The sequence below is a fragment of the Protobothrops mucrosquamatus genome, unplaced genomic scaffold (assembly GCF_001527695.2).
Source record: "Protobothrops mucrosquamatus isolate PMUCROS unplaced genomic scaffold, P.Mucros_1.0 scaffold3047, whole genome shotgun sequence".
In the NCBI taxonomy this organism is placed as follows: Eukaryota; Metazoa; Chordata; class Lepidosauria; order Squamata; family Viperidae; genus Protobothrops; species Protobothrops mucrosquamatus.
The window spans coordinates 23,111-41,592 of NW_015389060.1; the positions used below are offsets into that span (position 1 = coordinate 23,111).

Consider the following 18,482-nt stretch of genomic DNA (forward strand, 5'->3'; position numbering starts at 1 on the left):
TTGGGTGAAGGGTATAAAGGCCATTTTTCTTGGAAATAAGCGACATCCAGTTGTGGCAGGTTCACCCAAGCCTAACCTGGTCAGATAAAACACCAGGCCTGCCAACCCTAGTGGGTTTTATGCCCAAGCAGCCTGCTGGGTTAGTTTAGGGCAGTGGTGGTGAACCTATGGCACGTGTGCCATAGGCAGCACTCAGAGCCCTCTCTGTGGGCATGCATGCCGTCACCCCAGCCCCGCCTCCCCTAGCAGCCCCTCTGGAGGAGAATCGCCCCAGGGTGCAGCCGACACGGAGCAGCGCAGCAAAGGACATAGTCGGGCAGCAGGGATACAACTCCACCCTCGCACCCCATAGCGTGCAGATGATGCTGCGGGGTGTGGGCGGAGGGTGTGGTTGCCATGGTGCTGCAGGGCTGCCTGGGTGATCTGCTGCGGCCCATGGTGGCGGTGCGTGTCCCTGCAGGTGGATGGGGCAGGGGGCGGAGCAGGTAGGGTGGGAGGCAGAGCGGGGTGTGTGGTTTTTGGGTACTTGGTCTCTAAAAGGTTCGCCATCACTGGTTTAGGACAAATTTGATTCCAAGAGCTTGAAAAAGGAGTGAGTTCAGTTGCCAAGGTGGGCCCATTGGCACATTCATTGGGCAGGGATCCTGAACTGCTTGCGGCAGAGTGAAGGCCCCCTCCCTCCTTTGCTCCCCCTTTCTCCAACTGCTACAGCACATTCGGGGCACGTAAAGGCTGACCTGCCTTCCTTGGGGTTCCTCAAGTGACCTCTCCAAAGGGACAGCAGCCCAGCTAATTCCTTCTGAATGAAGCATCAAAAGAGCTTAATTGTGTAAATGGGAGGGAGTTTTGGGGGGTTAGGGTTTTGAGGAAGGGGGAGACAACCAATGTCTTGGCCCTGCAAAGAAGCCGGGAGGGGGGGAATCATCAGGCACATCTGTCAAGGGAGCTCGTAATCAGCACCTTTTTTATTAATACGTGTCATAAATAAAGAAATAAATAAAGGCGAGACACCCTGTTCTAACGCCGGAAGTATAAATTAAATATGGCGCCACCCTCGCAACACCGGCAGGACTGACGCCTGCATTCTCATCCGTGCCCTCTGAGGGGACGAGGCGGGCAGGCAAGAGCCCCACCCAGCCCAGCCCCAAATACTGACTGGCACTGCCCACTGGCTGTGGGGGAGGGGAGCCCCCTTCCTCCCCAATGGTCAGAACACAACCCAGGAAACAGCGAAAGCTCCGGCCCCTCCCCCACAAAAACCCTCTCCCCCATCTTGTCAAGAGGGTCCACCGACACCACCCGGCCTGTGCTACGAGGACCATTTTGTTGGGTGCCCCCTTCTGTCTTCAAAGCCTCCACCCTCGGTGGGCAAGCTGGCTGGTCACCCACTGTTCTCCGACTGGTCAGCTGCTCCTGCAGAGACCGACGATGACCGGCCCTGTCCACACACACATGCACAGAGGCCGCGCTGCTCCCATCAGCGTCTCGCTTCCCCCGCCCTCCCTCCCCCTGCCCAACGTTAATACAGGTTAGCCCACAGTCCCCCCAAAGTCTGGAGCGGGCCCCGAGGGCCCATCACAGGGGCCCCATTCTCGTTTGGACCAGGCGTGGGTGCCGTGGAGAAGAGGAAGGGGAGAGGCGCATGCAAGGGAAAGTTTGGCCACAGGAGACCCCCGGCAGAGAGGAGTAGCCCCCCCTCCCCCGCCCAGGGCAGGCAAGAGAAGCTGAGTCCTTGGCCGAATCTTGGCGAGGGGCCTGTTGGCCGGCTTGGCTCCTGGGCACCATCAGGAATTGCCTGCCCATCAATAATCGGCATCCTCCAGGTGGGTGACGTACATGATTGGCACCAGCCCGCTCTCGGCTCCCTCCCTGCGGCTGCAGCGGAGCCAGTCGGCGTCCACCCTGCCCAGCACCCGCAGGACATCTCCCTTCTTGAAGCTCAGCTGCCCGGCCTCGGTGGCAATGTGGTGGCAAAGCGCCTTCACCGCCCTGGGGAAAAGAGAGCATGCCGAAAAGGCTGGGCGCTTCTCCACCCAGCCCTGGAGATGCAGCGGGCAGCCTGAACCGGCTTCCTTCCCACCTAGGGGGGAATCTTTGGTTTCCCCCTAAAGGTTTTACTACATTGATACCGCTGCCCCCAACCATCAAGGGTCTTGCTGACTGCAGGGGAGCAACTGGGTCCCCCCACCCCAGCCAGGCTAAAATCCAGCAGCCAGTCCCGGCCTTGCCCCCACTTGTCACTCCCTCCATTGTTCTCACACACCCTGCAGGGGGTCTCTTCCTCCAAGGGCCAGAGGCTCAGGCAGCCCTTCCTGAAAATGCCTGCCAGCCAGCTGTGCCCACCCTCTTCTGTCAGGGAACGGGGATGGCATGGTGCCAGAAGTTACCCCAGTCAAGAGCCACGCCAGCGCAAAAGAAGTCCGGCCAGCAGAATCTGGAGTGAGACTGGCTGTCCCATCCTGCTTCTTGGCAGGCTCAGGAGCAGAGCGCATAAGGGCCAGCAGCCCGCTCCCTCCCTTCCACAGATCCGCTGCCCAAAGGGGTTGGGAGGCCAGCCTAGGACAGCCACATAGCATCAGCCTGCAATGGGGTCTATGGCAAAAGGGGGCTTGCCCAGGGTCTGCCAGCCCCAGAGCAGAGCCAGGCAGGTTGGGTCATCCCAGCACACCAGCCCCGGCCGCAGGGCACTCACCATGGGGCACCAGGGGATGCCCTCACATCCAACGGCTGCCCCTTGGCTGTGGGCAGCTGCTTGGGCGCCGTCTCGGTCTCTCGCCACACGCTTGCGCCCACTGTCTGGGCCATCAGCTGGAAGACGGAGCGGTCCAAGCTCAGCCAGCCGGAGGGCAGCCTGCAGAGAAGGCAGCAGTCAGGCTGGGGGAGCAGTGGCCACTGCAGTTTTGCCTGGGAATGGCAGGGGGCCTCCAGGTGAGGTCCCCCCAGCACATCTGCCCTGAGCAGCTGGGCAACGCTGCCTCCCATCCAGCCTAGCTCAGGACACAGATGCCCACAAAGCAAACCGGGACAGGGCGCAAACCGTCTCTTTATCGTCGTCTCCTGTAAGAATTCTCTCTTATGGTGGGCCAGAAGGACCCCACTGCCCTGCCCTAGTCGCAATTTAACAAGGGGGAGTTAGAAACCAGCCCCCCTTCCTGCTGCAACCCTCCTATCGCTCCCTCCCTCCTAAGACCTGCTGTTAGAAAGAACTGCGCAGGCCGGAGAGTCCAGGGTGCAGCTTTCAGTCTGGAAGTCAGCCATCCTCAGTTCATCCCACCTGAGGGCCCAGGCTGTCCCACCCCGCCCCCAAACAATGCCTCCAAGGCAGAGCCCAACCCCGACCGCCAGCGACAGTACCTGTTGGCCTGTTTGGGCTCCTTGGGCGCCTGGCGGGAACCAAAGAGGTGCGCCCACTTGGGCTGACCGCTGCTGGGGACGTGGGCGGCGTGCTGCTCCTTCCCCAGGGCAGTTGCCTGGTCCTGCTCCCTGCTGTGCTTCAGCTCTGCCAACACTGCATCCGGGGGGCTGCCCATCCAGAAGGGCCGGCCCTTCTCCTTGGCTTCCTCCCTGGCCGGAGGGCCTGGCTTCCAGGGCGGCTTTGCCTCCTCAGCCGGGAGCCTCTCTCTGACTGGGGGGGCTTCTGTGGGTGGGCAGGCCTCTGCCCCCTCCACCACCCCCTCCCTCGGGGGAGGGCCCCTCCCAGCCTCTGCCGGCCTGGCCCCCGCCCTCTTCTTGCGCTCGTGGTGGGCGAGGCGGGCGCCCTCCGGAGAGTCCTGGATGTAGACCTGGGAGCTCTGGGTGAGCTGCAGCCACCAGCTGGCCTGCCTGTCCTTCTTCAGCTCCGGGCCCCCCTTGGCCAGCTCCGCTGCTCTCTCCAGGGGGGGCGGGCCCCGGGAGCCCTCGCCAGCCCGCTGGGTGCCACGGGTGTGCATGAGCTGTAGGGTAGAGTGGGCAGAGAGCAGCAGGCCCTGCTGGCCTCGCAGGAGCTCTTTCTGCTGCTGCTGCCACCTGCCCACCTGCAGCAGGTGGTGCTCGAAGAGCAGGTCCAGGCCAAAGGGCAGCAGGGAGAGCGGCTGGAGCAGCAGCAGGAGCTCCTCGAAGAGGCCCTGGCAGGCCCCGTGCGCGAGAGGCAGGAAGCCTGTCGGCTGGTAGTGCGCCTGCAGCACATCTGGGAGGGGGGGAAGAAGGGCACCGTCACCAGGGCCCCCTGGCAGCTCAAGCATTCAGAACCCCGGCCAGGCCAGCCAAAGGAGATCAGGAGGCTCGGGGCTGCTCAGCTCCACCTACCATCCCACCCCCTGCGCCCTGCGTTCCTGCCTTCTTTCAGAAGCTCAGGAAGGGCCACGTGGCCAAGTCCACTGGCATGGCAGGGGTCTGTATGTCAAGAGCGGAAGAGCCTCCTGAGGGCATCTGCCACCACCTGGGTGACACCCCTGAGCCTTCCCCAGCACACAGCCCTCCCCCACGCAGGTCAGGAGCAAAGGACCTACCCTCGTGGTTGTAGAGGTGGTTGAACCAGAACTCCAGGGACCGGATGCTGTTGGTGGAGAAAGCAGAGAGAGGGTGAGAACAGGCAGGAGTGCCGGGCCAGGGCTGGGTTACAAGAAGAACCATTGGGGGGACACAAGCCAGGCACTGGGCCACATGATGTTAATGGTGATGGTGTTGGCCTAGGAACCAGGAGGCGGTGAGTTCTAGTCTCACCTTAGGCAGGAAAGCCGCTGGGTGACTTTGGGGGCAGCCCCTCTCTCTCAGCCCAACCCACTTCACAGGGCTGTAGTTGGGTGGAAAACAGGTGGCAGGACTGCTAGGTATGTTTGCAGCCTTGATTTGGACAAAAAAAAAAATATGTGGAAAAATGATAGCAGGATGAGAATCCAAGAATAGAATGATGGTTGGCACTGCAGTTGTATGTAAGCTACGTATGCAACTGGATGCTTGCTTAAGAATAAAGAAGAACTGTGGCACGTTGAAGAACAGAGTCAAATGAAGCTCTGCATCTTGACTTAAAAAAATCACAGTTTGGGGAAGAGCGACCTCCAAGGACAGTCAGTCTGGACCAAGGACGGAGGCTGCTCACGTTGCATTATGGAAAACTGGAAACCTCGTGTGGCGCCACCTCCCTCAAACAGAGCGCCTCGACCGACGTCCAGGCACTGCTGGCCTCCCTCACCTGGGGCTCCTGACACCACTTGCCAGTTTTCCTTTCCTGCCATGGAGCCTCTCGGCCCTGCCTGTCAGAGCCGCCTTGGAGCAATATGGAGTTGGGGCAGATTCGGTCCTTTTAACTGCCTACCCCATGTTAGTACAAAATCCTACTTCGCCATTTTAGGTTCAGGAGAAGGCTGATAGCTAAAGGAGGCTCCCTCATTTCTGGTGTCAGCCTTTTCTCCCTTCCAGCGTTCTGGGCCTCTCACTGGTAGGCTTTAACTCCCAGAATTCCCCAGTCAGCATGGCTGTGTTAGGGTTAAGGTATGGCTGGCTGGCTGGCTGGGGAATTCTGGGAGTTGAAGTCCACCCATGTTCAAGTTGCTGAGGTTGAGAGAGACTTCTCTAGGACAGTGGTGGCGAACCCATGGCACGGGTGCCAGAGGCGGCACTCAGAGCCCTCTCTGTGGGCACGCACGCCGTTGCCCCAGTCCTAGGCCTTCAGCTGGGTTTTATAAAACCTTTTTGCTTTAGGCCTCCACCGCCGTGTGCAAAAAAAAAAAAAAAAGTTCAATCAATCAATTTCAACTTCTCGCGGGAAAAAAAAAGTACTTGCAAAGTTGGAATTGATTGATTGAACTTTTTAGTCCCACCCAGTCTGCCGTTACCACTGCAGCCATGCCCACCCAATGGGCCACGCCCACCCAATGGGCCACGCCCAGCCAATGGGCCACGCCCAGCCAATGGGCCACGCCCAGCCAATGGGCCACACCCACCCGGCACTCGACGATGCGTGAGTTTTGGGTTGCAGTTTGGGCACTCAGTCTCTAAAAGGTTCGCCATCACTGCTCTAGGAGGACCCCTCCCTCACGCTGCTTCCTTCCCGGAAGCAAAGCAACGCTCCCCACCTCCCTGTCCTTGCCGCAATGGGGCGGGCGGAAACAGCCCTGCTTACTTGAGGAGGCCGAAGATGAAGGCGTTGAAGCGCATGCTGTGGCTGGTGAGCTCCGGGTACTGGTTGACACGGCTGTAGAGGCTGTGCAGGATTTTCGTCGAGGGTCCTGCAAAAGAGGGGGGCATCAGAAAAGCAGGCAGGGTGCCAGGTCATGGCCACTGTGGCTCCCTTCAGTTATGGCTTCAGTTATGGGAGCCCGCAGTCCCTCAGGTCCAAAAGGGTAGCCCCAGAGTGCACCTCCAAACCAGTATTCCCCCCCCGCTGCTCCCACTGCCTCTGATTGGCGACCGATTCTCTTTTAAGCAGCTGAGGGGCAGGACAGATCAACCCTCTGTCATGGTTCCGATTAACGAAACACTTCAAAGAACTTCCAGGCATTGTTTATCCTAAAAAGTCTTTAATCGTGTAACAAAGTGTCGGCACAGCATGGAGGATGCCAAGATCTGAATTCCCCTCCCCTGAGCACATAATATTCCAGCATATTCCCCTCCTCTAATTTGCAGTCATAAATCACGTTCTCCAATTAGTTTGAAGGGCAAAGTTTCCCTTCCTTCTGTAGCCAGCCGGTTTCTTATCTTAACTAATCCCCACACACATTCTTTCTCCTCCCCTCCCAGCATCATCTAATTTAACTCTAAAAATGCCACAGAGCTTGTACAGAGAGTGGCTGCCTTCATATTTTGTCAAAGCAAGAACATCCAATGTTAGCAGCGTTGACACCCTCCTTTGCTGGCACTCTGACAAGCCTACCTGCTTTGCAATGCCACAGGTGCCACGGACAGCCCTCACCCCCGTCCCCAGGCTGAGGGATACCAGCTTCTTCCTTTGGGTCAGGCCCGCAAGCTGAGCAGGCAAGGACTGGCCAGTGCTGGGAAGGAGACCGGGGCCTTCCCAGGGTGGGAAGGAGAGCAGGCAACCCTCGGAGGCCCAGACTGAGCCTCCCAGCAAAAGGCAGCCTTGAGGGTCCTGATTGAGCCTGGAGGTGCCGGAGGGTGGAAGGCCGGATCCCAGAGCTCCCTACCAAGCTGGGTGGAGGCCTCCACGATGCTCCAGGGGACGTTCCGCCTCTGGCCAACGATCACGTCCAGCACGTAGGCCTTGAGGCCATCACTCAGGACATCCCGGATGGCTGGACACAGGTACTTCAAGACGAGATGCCCCACGTTGGGGCTCACCGAGCTGTTCCCCAGTTTGGCCTGGAGGAGAGAGATCAAATGGTGGGAGCCACCCCTGGCCTTATCCCCCACACCAGCCCTCCCAGCCCCTCCGGGGTAAAAACGTGCCTTTCCTCTCCCCCTTCCCCCTGCAGGACTTCAGCAGGAACAACGCAGAAGGTGGGGGTTGATTGGCAGGTAAAGCTCCACCCTTCCTTTCAAAAGGAGAAACAAAGAAGCACCCAGGACCCCAGCAGCAGCCCCCACCCTTCCCCACACCTTTGCTTGGCTGGAGGCTTTGGAGTGGCGCTGCTGTTCAACGAACCTGCCTCGGTCACAAGGTGTGCGGTCCAGTGGGGAGTGGGACCCTCCCTGGACTGGCCCCCAGGCAAACCCCAATGGGCTCGGCACCAGGGACAGGATAGCTTTCCAGGCAAGTGAGTGGAGGTGGGGGTCAAGCTCTTGGCCCAACATTCTGGTCTAACTGCCTGCAGGCCCTCAAAGGTAGGCCACATAAATTTCTGCAGTGCTTTTTTATTGTTATAATAACGGAATCATGTAGCCGAGAGAGTCAAGACGGGCCCACTTGAGTTTCCTCCTCACCTGCTCCTCTTTTTCAGGGCTGATGCTTCCATCTTTTCCAAGCCCATCCCACTTCCTGCCTCCTTCAACTGCCCCAAGGTGGCGGGGGCACTGGCAGTGCCCATGAGACAGTCATACCTTAAAGCAGGGGTAGGCAACCTTGGCTCTTTTATGACTCGTGGACTTCAACTCCCAGAATTCCTGAGCCAGCATGAGGAACTGTGGCCCCTTTATGATTGTGGACTTCAACTCCCAGAATTCCTGAGCCAACATGGCTCAGCTTGGAAACCTCTTCCTTTCCCCTCAGCATGGCTGGCTCAGGAATTCTGGGAGTTGAAGTCCACGAGTCATAAAAGAGCCGAGGTTGCCTACCCCTGCCTTAAAGGGACATGTCAGGGAAGGCCTATCGCTGGAACGATGGAGAGGAAGTCAAGAAGAAAGCCAGCTCACCTTCACTCCAGGATCCCGGCTGGTCCCAAAATGGGCCACAATGAGGTCCACGGACACATTGATTGCTTTGACAAGACCTGGTGGGCAGAAGAAGTAAGGAGGCTGAGCTTGCCCATCAGCCGAGCAGACCCCTTGGCCCCTCCTTCCTGTCTAGGGCTCTGGGGGGCCTGGTCTGGCCACAGACATTTGGGGGGGGCTTTTCTGTGTCAAATGAACCTTACTCTCCCTCCCTCTCAAGCCATAAGGGGGAGGGGGCTGAAAGCAGAGCAGTTGAGGGAGCACCTCTGATACCCACTGCTTGATGCAGGGCAAAAGCCTGCAACCACTCCTTGTCCGCCCCACACATGAACACGCTCTCCACGCCTAACAGCCACATGTTTTAACTAGGGATGTATTTGGGGGAGTTTAAATGTTGAAACAGATGGAGGGGGGGGGTCAGAGCCTCCTCTCCTGGCTATACTGGATTTCTTCCCTGCCCAAAGGATCCGTCCTCCCCCACCCCAAGTCCCTTCAAAAGACGGCTCTGCTCCAGGCAATGATTGCAGCCCCCCCCTGAGCAATTGCAGCCTCTGGCCCTGAGCGAGCGTCCAGGGGAGCCCAGCTCCAGGGCTCCCGTTGAGAGATGGCACGGCCTCATTCTCTGCAAGCGGAGCTGGGCCTTTCTCACTGCCGTCCATCCTCTACCTCAGGGTTGTCAAACTCAATTTCATTGAGGGCCGCATCAGCATTGCGGTTGCCCTCGGGGAGGAGCGGGTGGGTGTGGCCTACTGGGTGGGCGTGGATGGAGTGGGTGTGGCCTACTGGGTAAGCGTGGCCAGCTCTACATCGTTCCCGTCAAGGGTGCCTGTGGGGGCCTGGGCAGCAGTGGGACAGATCTGGGGGTCTCTGGCAGAAGGGGGTGGGACCGGGGCAAGCGCCAAGGCATGGTGCATTTCTTCATTCCTCACAAAGGGTGACACCTCCCCAGCATGCACCCAGGGGGTGGGGCCGACGCAGCAGGGGCTGGTTCCTCGCTGTTTCTAGACAGCCTTGAGGAGCTAAGACTGAATGCGTTTCAGCATAGATGGCCACCACAAAATTGTACATTGGCTCCCGGCCGGCCTGGGCCAGGACCAAGGCAGTGGGGGTCGTTCCCTCACTGTTTCCAGGATGGCTTCGCGGGCCACATGAAACTACTTCGCGGGCTGCATCCGGCCCCCGGGCCTTGTGTTTGACATGTTTGCTCTACCTCCACAAGCAGCATCTGTTGAGGAGGCCCCCACCCCCAGGAAATAGCACCCCTAGCTCATATGGAAGATATCATGGAATGGTGCAAGGGCCCAGGGCCCCCTTCCCTTCTCATTCCCCACCCCATCCCAGGCTGACCCTTCTTCTGCAACAGATCGATGGAGACAGACTCGGCGTTGCTGTCCGGGGACAGGCAAAACTCAGCTGGTGGTTTTTCGGCCAATGAGAAATAGTCGGGGAAGAAGTCGGGGCAGCTGTGCTGTGGCTGTTTCACTGCCGGCCCTGCAAGACACACGGGGGGGGGGGGGAGACGTCATGACCATCCTATTACTTTATTGGGCTCTGAGGCTGCCCGACTCCAAACAGTCTCTGGGCGGCTTAGAGCATTGAAAGAAATAGGCAGCTTAAAGAAACATGGATGCCTGGACAAATATATGACATAAATCACATCCACGATATCTCTGACCCCACAGAAACTCCGCCCCAAGGGAAATAAGCAATGGGTGGCAGGAGACACTGCAGCCCCCCCTTCCAGGGAGCCGCAAGTCAAGTTCACAGCCCCCGTGGCCCCCTTTCCTTGGGCTGACCAACCGACCAGCCAAGGGGAGCCGAGAAGGGGAGCCTGCGTTGGCCAAGGCGCACCGTGGAGTCTGGATCCAGGGCGGCCAGCCGGCATCTCCAGCAGGGGGTTTCTCCAGGGCAGCTTGCTCTCCGGCTGCTTCCAGTCCAGGTGGCCAGTCAGCCCTGCCAGGTCCGAAACGCGGTCCAGCCCCAAGGGGTTCCTCCGCCGGTACTCCCGCCACTTCAGGGCTTGCAGAGAGAGATGGTTGGCTATGGCCGCAGCAGGCCAGTCGGGGCGGGGGAGGGAAAGCCGAAGCCGAGGAGGAGACAGAGACAAAGGGGCAGACTGAGCAGCAACTCAGCAGAAGCAGCATTAGAGCCCGGGAGACACTCCCCTCACCCCCTATGCAGGGGAGCAACTTGGCCAGTGCATCATCATAGAGGTCAGAAGGGGGGGTGGAGGAGGCCCTGAGGTCAGACTGCCTGGCTGCCCAACAGAGGCCTTTCACCCCCCTCCCCCACTTTGTCTCGGGTCAAAGGGCGATTCAGGTGACAAATGGACCATCACACAGAACCAGGCCCATCTGCATTATTTACCCATAGGACACACATACATTCCAGGCATGCAAAGTTAAACCTTTCCCGGCTAATGCCCACCTACCATTGAGAGGCCGAGGGACGCCAACACCCAAGGAGCTGAAGCTGGCAGCCTCACTGCACTCTATCTTCCATTGGGGTTCACTGTGGCTCTCTGTTCTGGCCAGGCTCCAGCCACCGGATAACAACGGCAAGAGGGAGCCACCGGGGAGCCGGTCCTTGGCCAGTGGTGCAGGGGGGCCTGGGGGTTCCTCCTTCTTGGCCACTGGTGAGGAGCTCTCACTCTGCTTGTGCAGGACACCAGCCCCGGCACCCCTCTGGGTGGCACAGCTGCCAGCATCTGGGGAAGCTTTGGTGCTAGGCAGGAGATTGGCAGAGACGGGGCAGGACTTGCTGCGGGGGGGCTGCGTCTCTGGGGTGGGCGAGCAGGAGGACTCCCCGCTTTGGAAGAAAGGCACGTTGTTGCGCACCGGAGAGTAACTGCCCAGCGGGGAAAGGCGGGTGGTCTCCGGCCCCGGCCCTCTCTTGGCATGGCCGTCGCCCAAAGAAGCCGCCCCATCAGCAGAACGCTGGCCTTGCCCCACAGGCCCCTCGGTGGAGGTGGAGGACTGGGAAGCAGAGGAGAGGGGTCGGCTGGCTGAGCGAGTGGCGGTGGTGGCCGAGAGGCCGTAGAGCTGGGAGAGGCTGGAGGCCAAATGGCTGTGCAGGGCCCGGCCCTTCGCCGTCTTGGGAAAGTGGTGCTGGAAGACGAAGGGCTGGATGGGCAACGTGGTGGGGCGCTGGTCCTTGCTGTAGCGCACCACTTTGCCATCCGCTGCGCCACCTGCAGAAGGGAAGGAGGGCAGAGGTTGCACAGCTGGCCTGCACTGCTGAGCCCAGTTCTCTGCACTGCTTGACCTGATGGAGGGGCTGGCGTTCTTGGAGGGTGGGGGCACCGGAGAAAAGGCAGCCCCTGACACACACCCCAGAGCAGCAGGTTATGTACTCCTTAAGGCAGGGGTAGGCAACCTTGGTTCTTTTATGACTGGTGGACTTCAATTCCCAGAGTTCCTGAGCCACCATGGCTCAACTTGGAAACCTCTCCCTTTCCCCTCAGCACGGCTGGCTCAGGAATTCTGGGAGTTGAAGTCCACAAGTCATAAAAGAACCAAGGTTGCCTACCCCTGCCTCTCCCCCAGACCCTGCCAGGTAGGCAGACCACTGGCTGATTATTCCCCATCATGGCCAAGTTGGGGCAACTCACTTAGCCAGCTCAGCTGAAGGTCTGGCCACTGCCTTACCTAGCAGGCCAAGCCAGGGGGGTGGGGCTGAGGTGAGAGATTTAACACTGGCTTAGCATGTGCCCAAACCAGCCCACTTGCTGAGTTTTGATTCAGAAGGAAAGTTCAGGCTCAGGGGGGGGGGGTCCCTCAAAGTCTCCTTTTGGTGTTTTTCAAGCCTGGGCAGGGCCATCCCCTCCATCTCTGGTCCTAGAGAGGCTTGTCCACTGTCCATCTGTCCCCCTCTCTTGCGTCAGGAGGACGTGGGGAGGCGTCCTCAGCAAACAGGGTGCCAAGGTGCCTTCCGCTGCCACAAGTCGAGCAGGTTGTCAAGAGAAGCCATGGTCTCCGAGCCCCTTCCATCCCCTGCCCTTCCCCCACCTCTTCCTAGTTCCCAGGCCTAGGCTGTGTGTTAGAGTTGCATTTCCTAATTGGAGATCTCTACATTTGCCCTGTTGTCTTTCAGCATTTTAGTTCACTTCTCCAACTTAATAAAACTGGCCTGAGTTTTTCCTTCCGCGGTCCACGGTGTCAGTTTTTACATCCAAATTCAATTTTTCTGAACTGCCCCATCATCTCTTTCAAAATTTAGACTCGTGCTTTTTTCTAATTTTTGATCCTGTTCCTAAGACAGGAAACCTTCAGAGGCTTCCTGCCCACACGATGATTCCAGTCCCTCCCCAGGGCTGTAGAGCATCTCTTTGCCCAGTCAGTCTTTGGGACAACCAGTAGTCATAGCTGTGGCTTCAGGGACTCACTGTGTTGCCCACAAAGCTCACAACAGCTGTCTACACTTCCCTCGTCCCATCCTGCCTCTATAGGTCCTAGGCAGACATAAAGGGCTGATGGCCGAGCAGGAGCTGGATTGTAAACGTCGGGAAAGTGCTGCAGCCGGGCTGGGCTTGGAGACCGAGTGAGCCCTGGCTATCTTCTTCAGACTTGTCTCAACACATCAAAGAAGGTGCATCAGGCAGTTCAGGAGCCCTCCGCCAGGGTGGGATGATGGCTGGTGGGTGGAGTGGGATATACTGAGCCTCAATTCCCTGCAAGTAGGAAGCAGTTTTCCTGTCTGACTGAACCAGCCACAATAAAGTGCTGTGGACAGCCACCCTCCTCAGAATCTAGAACAGTGATGGTGAACCTAGGATACGTGTATCACAGGTGACACACCATGGCATTTTTGGTGACATGCCCGGCGTCTGGACCCTCTGGAGGTCATACGAGAAGGTCCTGCTCTCGTGCAGCCTCTGAGGCATCCAACAATCGTGCAACTGTTTTCGTGCAACTTTCTGACGGTCCCGAGGCCCCGTGGCAGCAGGGCCCTCTTGGGAGGCTTCAGAGGGTCCAGAGGAGAGGGGCATCCGGAGAGGCCTTTTTTGTCCAAGGTGGGCGGGATGACTCACCAGCAGAGTCACGGTAGGCATTCTCTCAATTTTGGACACTCCGAGTCCACATGGTTCACCTTCATTGATCTAAAATCCATCTAACCTTCTCAACCTGCCCGGCTTGGTGGCTCTCGCTGCAACGCCTGGTGGCTGAGGATGGGCCCTGGCCAGGACATCTGGTCATCCATCCCTGCAGCAACTTCCGTGCTCTTCCCTGCCAATAAGACATGGGGGTATCTCTGGGCCCCGTCCTAATATGGATTTGGGGACAATTTATTAATGGAAAGGGGCTTCTCCTGATCCAAACCCCACTCATTCTCCCTCAACCAGCTGTGAAAGAGGCCACAGTGCGTTCATCTGCAGTGGGGAGGGGACCGGGAAGGGGGGCTTACCATCAGCTCGGGCTCGAATGTCCTTCTGGCCAAAAATGCTGCTGCCAACAGCTCCCGTCTCTGACACTGCGGAGAAAAAGAGCTGTTCGCCCCCCTCCTGCCCAGAGGTGGGCACCTCCCTGGAGCCTTTTCTGGCATTTTCACCTTCAGAGCATGCCAACGGCAGGGGCGGGAGGCTCTGGCTGTGCCGCTCCTGACTCTCTAGAAAGACGGAGCTGTCCCTCTGGCCCTCGGGGATGGATGAGAACTCCAGGGATGAGTCCCGGCTGGTCCGAATGGGTGGTGAGGAGCCATTCTTCTTCCGGCCCTTGGCCAGCTCTGCAAAGGAGGTAACGCGCTTGGGAGGGGAGCTCTGGAGGGTCAAGGAGGGGCTGTCGCTCAGCTTGACCGGACAGCTCAGCATGCGCTCCAGGGAGCCCAGACGGGTGGAGGGGCTGCGGTCCAGGTGGCGATCATAGCTTCGTGAGCGCTGCCTGCCTCCGACAAGGCTGGGTGGGGAGACATTGATGTAGACCTGTCCTTCGATGGCGTTCTTCTCCGACTCCTCCTGTGACTCATCCCGGGACTCCTCCGTGTCGCTCTCCCCGGGTCTCTGGAAGAGGTAATACTCGGTGGGTTGGAGGGGGCTCCCCCTGGCCTGCTCCTCGGAGCAGCTGGTGATGGAGGAGCCAGGAGGGCTGGGGGAAGATTGGGAGGACAAGTCGCACGTCACCAGCTTGTAGTAGTTCTGGGTGGCCACCACAAGCCGTGCCTGGCTTTGGAAGCACGCAGTCAGGTCAGAGCCATCGGATGGGCACGGATCGCAGAGTGGTGGGTAGGAGTTGCAGTTGGCATCCAGGACTGGAGAAGAGGGATGGTGGCACCCGCAGGCCTTCCCTGGCCCCTCCAGATCCTGCAGCTCTCCAGGCATCTTCGACTCCTGCGATGAGGAGTGCAGGTCAAGGTAAAAAGCGGCCATGTCTGACTGGCTGCCCGAAGAGGAGTCACAGGACAAGGGACCCGAGTTCAGGTTGGTGTGAGGGTGACCATTCCGCCTCTGGTAGAGGGTGCTGAAGTTGACCAGGACACCATCGGAACTGTTGCAGGAGGAGTCACTGATGTAGCCCATCTGCTGGTCCAGGGGCTCCGACTGGCTCGAGAGGCTGTAGCACCGGCAGCGCTGCAGTTCAGAGTTGGAGCAGCTACATGTCCGGCTGCGGATGGCCTCCGGGTTGTTCATCAGGTCGTCCGACTCGCTAGCCCACTCCTGCTCCAGGGAGAGGCTGGAGGGGTCCCCACGGTGGCAGCTGTACTCGTCCAGCTCCATGCATTCTGTTGCCAAGTGGCCCTTGTCCTGTGTCTCGTCGTCGGCCGGTAGGTCAGCGTGGCCTTCCACCACGTCCACCCGGTGGCTGCCACACCAGGGCCTCACCACAGGGCTACTGCCATGCAGATGGAAGGGAGGCAGTGCCGGCTCATGCAGGCGGAAGGCAGACCGGCCAACATGCAGGTGGAAGGACTTCTGCCCTGGGTCATCCTCGCAGAGATCCCAGGCCTCGTCTCTCAGCAGGAAGGGATTCTGCCGCTGAGGGGCTGCGGGGGCAGCCAGCATGGGGGAAGGGCTCTGCCCACCCACTGGCCCCTCTTCTGGAGCCTCGTCTGACGCCCTGAGGAGACGGTTGTAGACCAGCGAGTCTGCCTGCAGGAGGGTCCTCTCAGGGAGCGAACTGGTCCGCCCGACCCCCAGGTCAGAGGGAAAGAAAGGATTGGTCCGCTGGCTGGTGCTGCTGCACTGCCGGTCCGGGACCTGACAATGTACCAGGGGAATATGGTGAACTATCAGCGTTTCTCCTGTCAGTTTGGGGGGGCTATCCATCCTCGGTCCCATTCGCCAGGGCACCTGCGGCATTGAAGCTACCCATGGAAGGGCCTTGGGGGACAGAGCGGGCTATCAGAAGACACCTCCTCAAGGCAGCCCAAGACCTGGCAGAGACAAAAATGACAGAGTTACCGAGGACAAAGTCAGCTTTCAGCAGCTCTCCCACCCCCAGCCATATCTCAGAGAACACCTCAGCAGCCCCTTCCCAGGACTTTACAAAGGAATCTCCCACCAGGGGAGCAACGGGGCAATTGTTCTGCAGGTGCGTCTTTGCACACAGGAGCCTCACCAAACAGCATAGGCAGCTCCCCCCACCTCCCCAGCTTTCCTGGTGCCTCCCTTTCGCACAGGGGTGGGGTGGGGGTCTCAAAGTCTCTTCTGGTGACTCTGGCTTACGACCTGGCTCAGGATCAGGTGTGGTCTTTGGGACCAGCAGCTCCGTCTATGCTCTCATGGGTTAGGCAGCAACCCAATCATAGCCCAGCAAGGAAGAGATTGATGTGCAATCTGATGTGGTTGCACGCTTGGCATTCTCACAGGAGAGAGCACAATGTGGGTGTTTCTGTTACACTCGGTAATGCTAAAGCGAAGGGAGGTGGAAGCCCTCAGAGAAGATAAAATGTACTTGTGGGACTCTTTGCCACTGGAAGAGCCAATACTTCCCTCTTGAAACCCTTCAAGAGAGTCTCAGAGAGGCCAGCGATCCACAGCAACCAAGGGGTCTACTTTCTGGGGGAGGAGGGTCAAGCAGAGGGCTTTGCTTTTGGCTTCCTGCTCCATCTGTGGTCTTCTCAGAAGACCAGTTAGAAAGGGGTTGCTGGAGTGAAGATCAAAGGCCAGATCCGGGAAGAAGACCCCATCTTGCTCTGTCCCCACAGCTTCCGTCATTTTGAACTTCATCCCCCTCCCATGGACCAAATGGACAACTCTGAGTTGTACTGACAGGGTTGTACAGAAGTTGTCGAGGGAGGCAGTGTGGTGTGGTGGTGAATTCACCCAGCAGGAACCCAGGAGAGTTCTTGTCCCGCCTGAGGCCCAAAGCCAGCTTGGGCCAGTCACTCTCTCTCAGCCCTGGAAAGCAGGCAAGGGCAAACCCCTTCTGAAATCATGCCCCCAAAATGGCACAGAACCTTTACAACAACAACGTTCTTTGTGTGTTGCGCCCAGGGTGGATCTCAAGGATCAAGCAGAAAGTGCCCAATGTCACTCGATGGTGGCATTGGAGGCATGTAAACTTATAAATAAGGGCGAAGGTTCATTCTCCGAGCTTGTGGGATGGTTTCTGAACGTTTCATTACCAGGTGAGGTAACATCTTCAGCAGAGTTTAGGGCAACGGTGGGCAACCTTGGCTCTTTTATGACTCAAGGACTTCAACTCCCAGAATTCCTGAGCCAGCATGGCTCAGCTTGGAAACCTCTCCCTTTCCCCTCAGCATGGCTGGCTCAGGAATTCTGGGAGTTGAAGTCCACCAGTCATAAAAGAGCCAAGGTTGCCTACCCCTGGTTTAGGGGATGTCAGTGTTTTTCCGTTTATAAGGGCTTCAGGTGTGGGTGTGTCGAGTGAGGGTCTGTGATATCTTGTGATGGGTCAGGTTGAGTCACTTATAAATAAACATAACAAATAAAAAAAACAAGGCCGAAGGCTTTTCCAGGCCTTCCCATAGCGGCTGCCAGATTTCCTGGCACGAGCTCTGAAAGAAGCAACGTGCTTCGACTTAACCTGGTTTGTGTCTAATTAGGAAGGTCTGCAGGGATGGTCCACGAAGGCAAGATGGCGGCCACGATGATGCAATCAAAATTCCCCCTGGTTTGGGGGCATGTTGATGAAAAAACGGGCAGAGCCTTGACAGCACCTGCATTTTGCCTTTTTGGACCGTAGCTACCTCTGGATCTGATCACGTAGACTTTGTCGTGCTGAAGCTATGAGCTTTTTTGTCCTGTCCCAAACCCTGGGATTTGTTACAAGCTAAAATAAATGGGAAGACACACACTTATCCTTTCCTCAGGCTACCTGCCCTCATTTATTGGGGCTTTCGCTGAGAAAAAACAGCTGCTAAATTTTCTCTGACCAAAGTCAAGGGGCCTCTGGATCCCCTCCCCACCACCTTCCCCTGTCTTCTCAGCCCCCATCGGCTGCCCCATCTAGGGCTGTCCAGAGAAAGCCCCTATTTGCCCTGGTCACTTCCTGTCCATTTTTGGAGCTGAACAAGCTAGGCCATGTCTGAAAGCCTTTCAGGCCGAGGGCGCTGAGCTCAGAAAGAGGAAATTCTTTAGGAAGCAGAGCAACTGGGGAGGGAAAGGGGAAGAGAGAGCTCAACGGAAGAAAAGAGAATGAAATCCGAGGTATCACAACATATGTGCACACACAGTGCGCACCAAGGCAGATCAAGCCAGCCGGGGATAAGAGGGCCACACTTGCTTCCACCTAAAACCAGGACTCTTCGCCTGCCACAATCCAACTCTGCTCCTCACCAGACCATCACATACACAAACACACACACAAACACACACACACACACACACACACACACACACACACACATCTCCGCCTCCTGTTCCTCCCATTACAGGGTCCAGAGGGCTGCTACTGGGCTGCCTTGGAGCCAGTTCAGAGAAAGAGGCCAAGCTCACAGACACACACACACACACACACACACAACAAAAAAAGGCCTAAATGGAGCTCTTCCTTCCTCTGTCGAAAGCTGGACCGCCAGAGGCTCCACACTATGATTAGATCAGAGAGAGAGCAGAGCCTCTCCTCCTTCAGGCCTGGCCCTCTGGGGATGGGATTGCTTCCCTTCCCTTGTCGTCTACAACATTCCATGTTATTGTCCACAATCCGGCTCGTAGCACCCCGTGGGATGATGCCTCCCCTAAAACATCTCCACTATTTGCCAGAACAAAAATAATTCCCCTG

At 58.0% G+C, this 18,482-nt stretch overlaps 1 protein-coding gene across 1 annotated transcript; it reads right to left on the minus strand.

Annotated features, from left to right (window-relative positions):
- Positions 1 to 1,802: 1,802 nt before the first annotated feature.
- Positions 1,803 to 15,562, minus strand: RUSC2 (RUN and SH3 domain containing 2). Its single transcript, XM_015826307.2, has 12 exons — positions 13,708 to 15,562; positions 10,736 to 11,494; positions 10,156 to 10,344; positions 9,652 to 9,795; positions 8,287 to 8,363; positions 7,122 to 7,296; positions 6,101 to 6,206; positions 4,488 to 4,534; positions 3,636 to 4,165; positions 3,355 to 3,560; positions 2,693 to 2,851; positions 1,803 to 1,989 (listed from the first exon to the last, which is right to left on the minus strand). The coding sequence occupies exons 1-12, from the start codon at positions 15,560 to 15,562 to the stop codon at positions 1,803 to 1,805; spliced, it is 4,434 nt and encodes a 1,477-aa protein (XP_015681793.2).
- Positions 15,563 to 18,482: the final 2,920 nt, after the last annotated feature.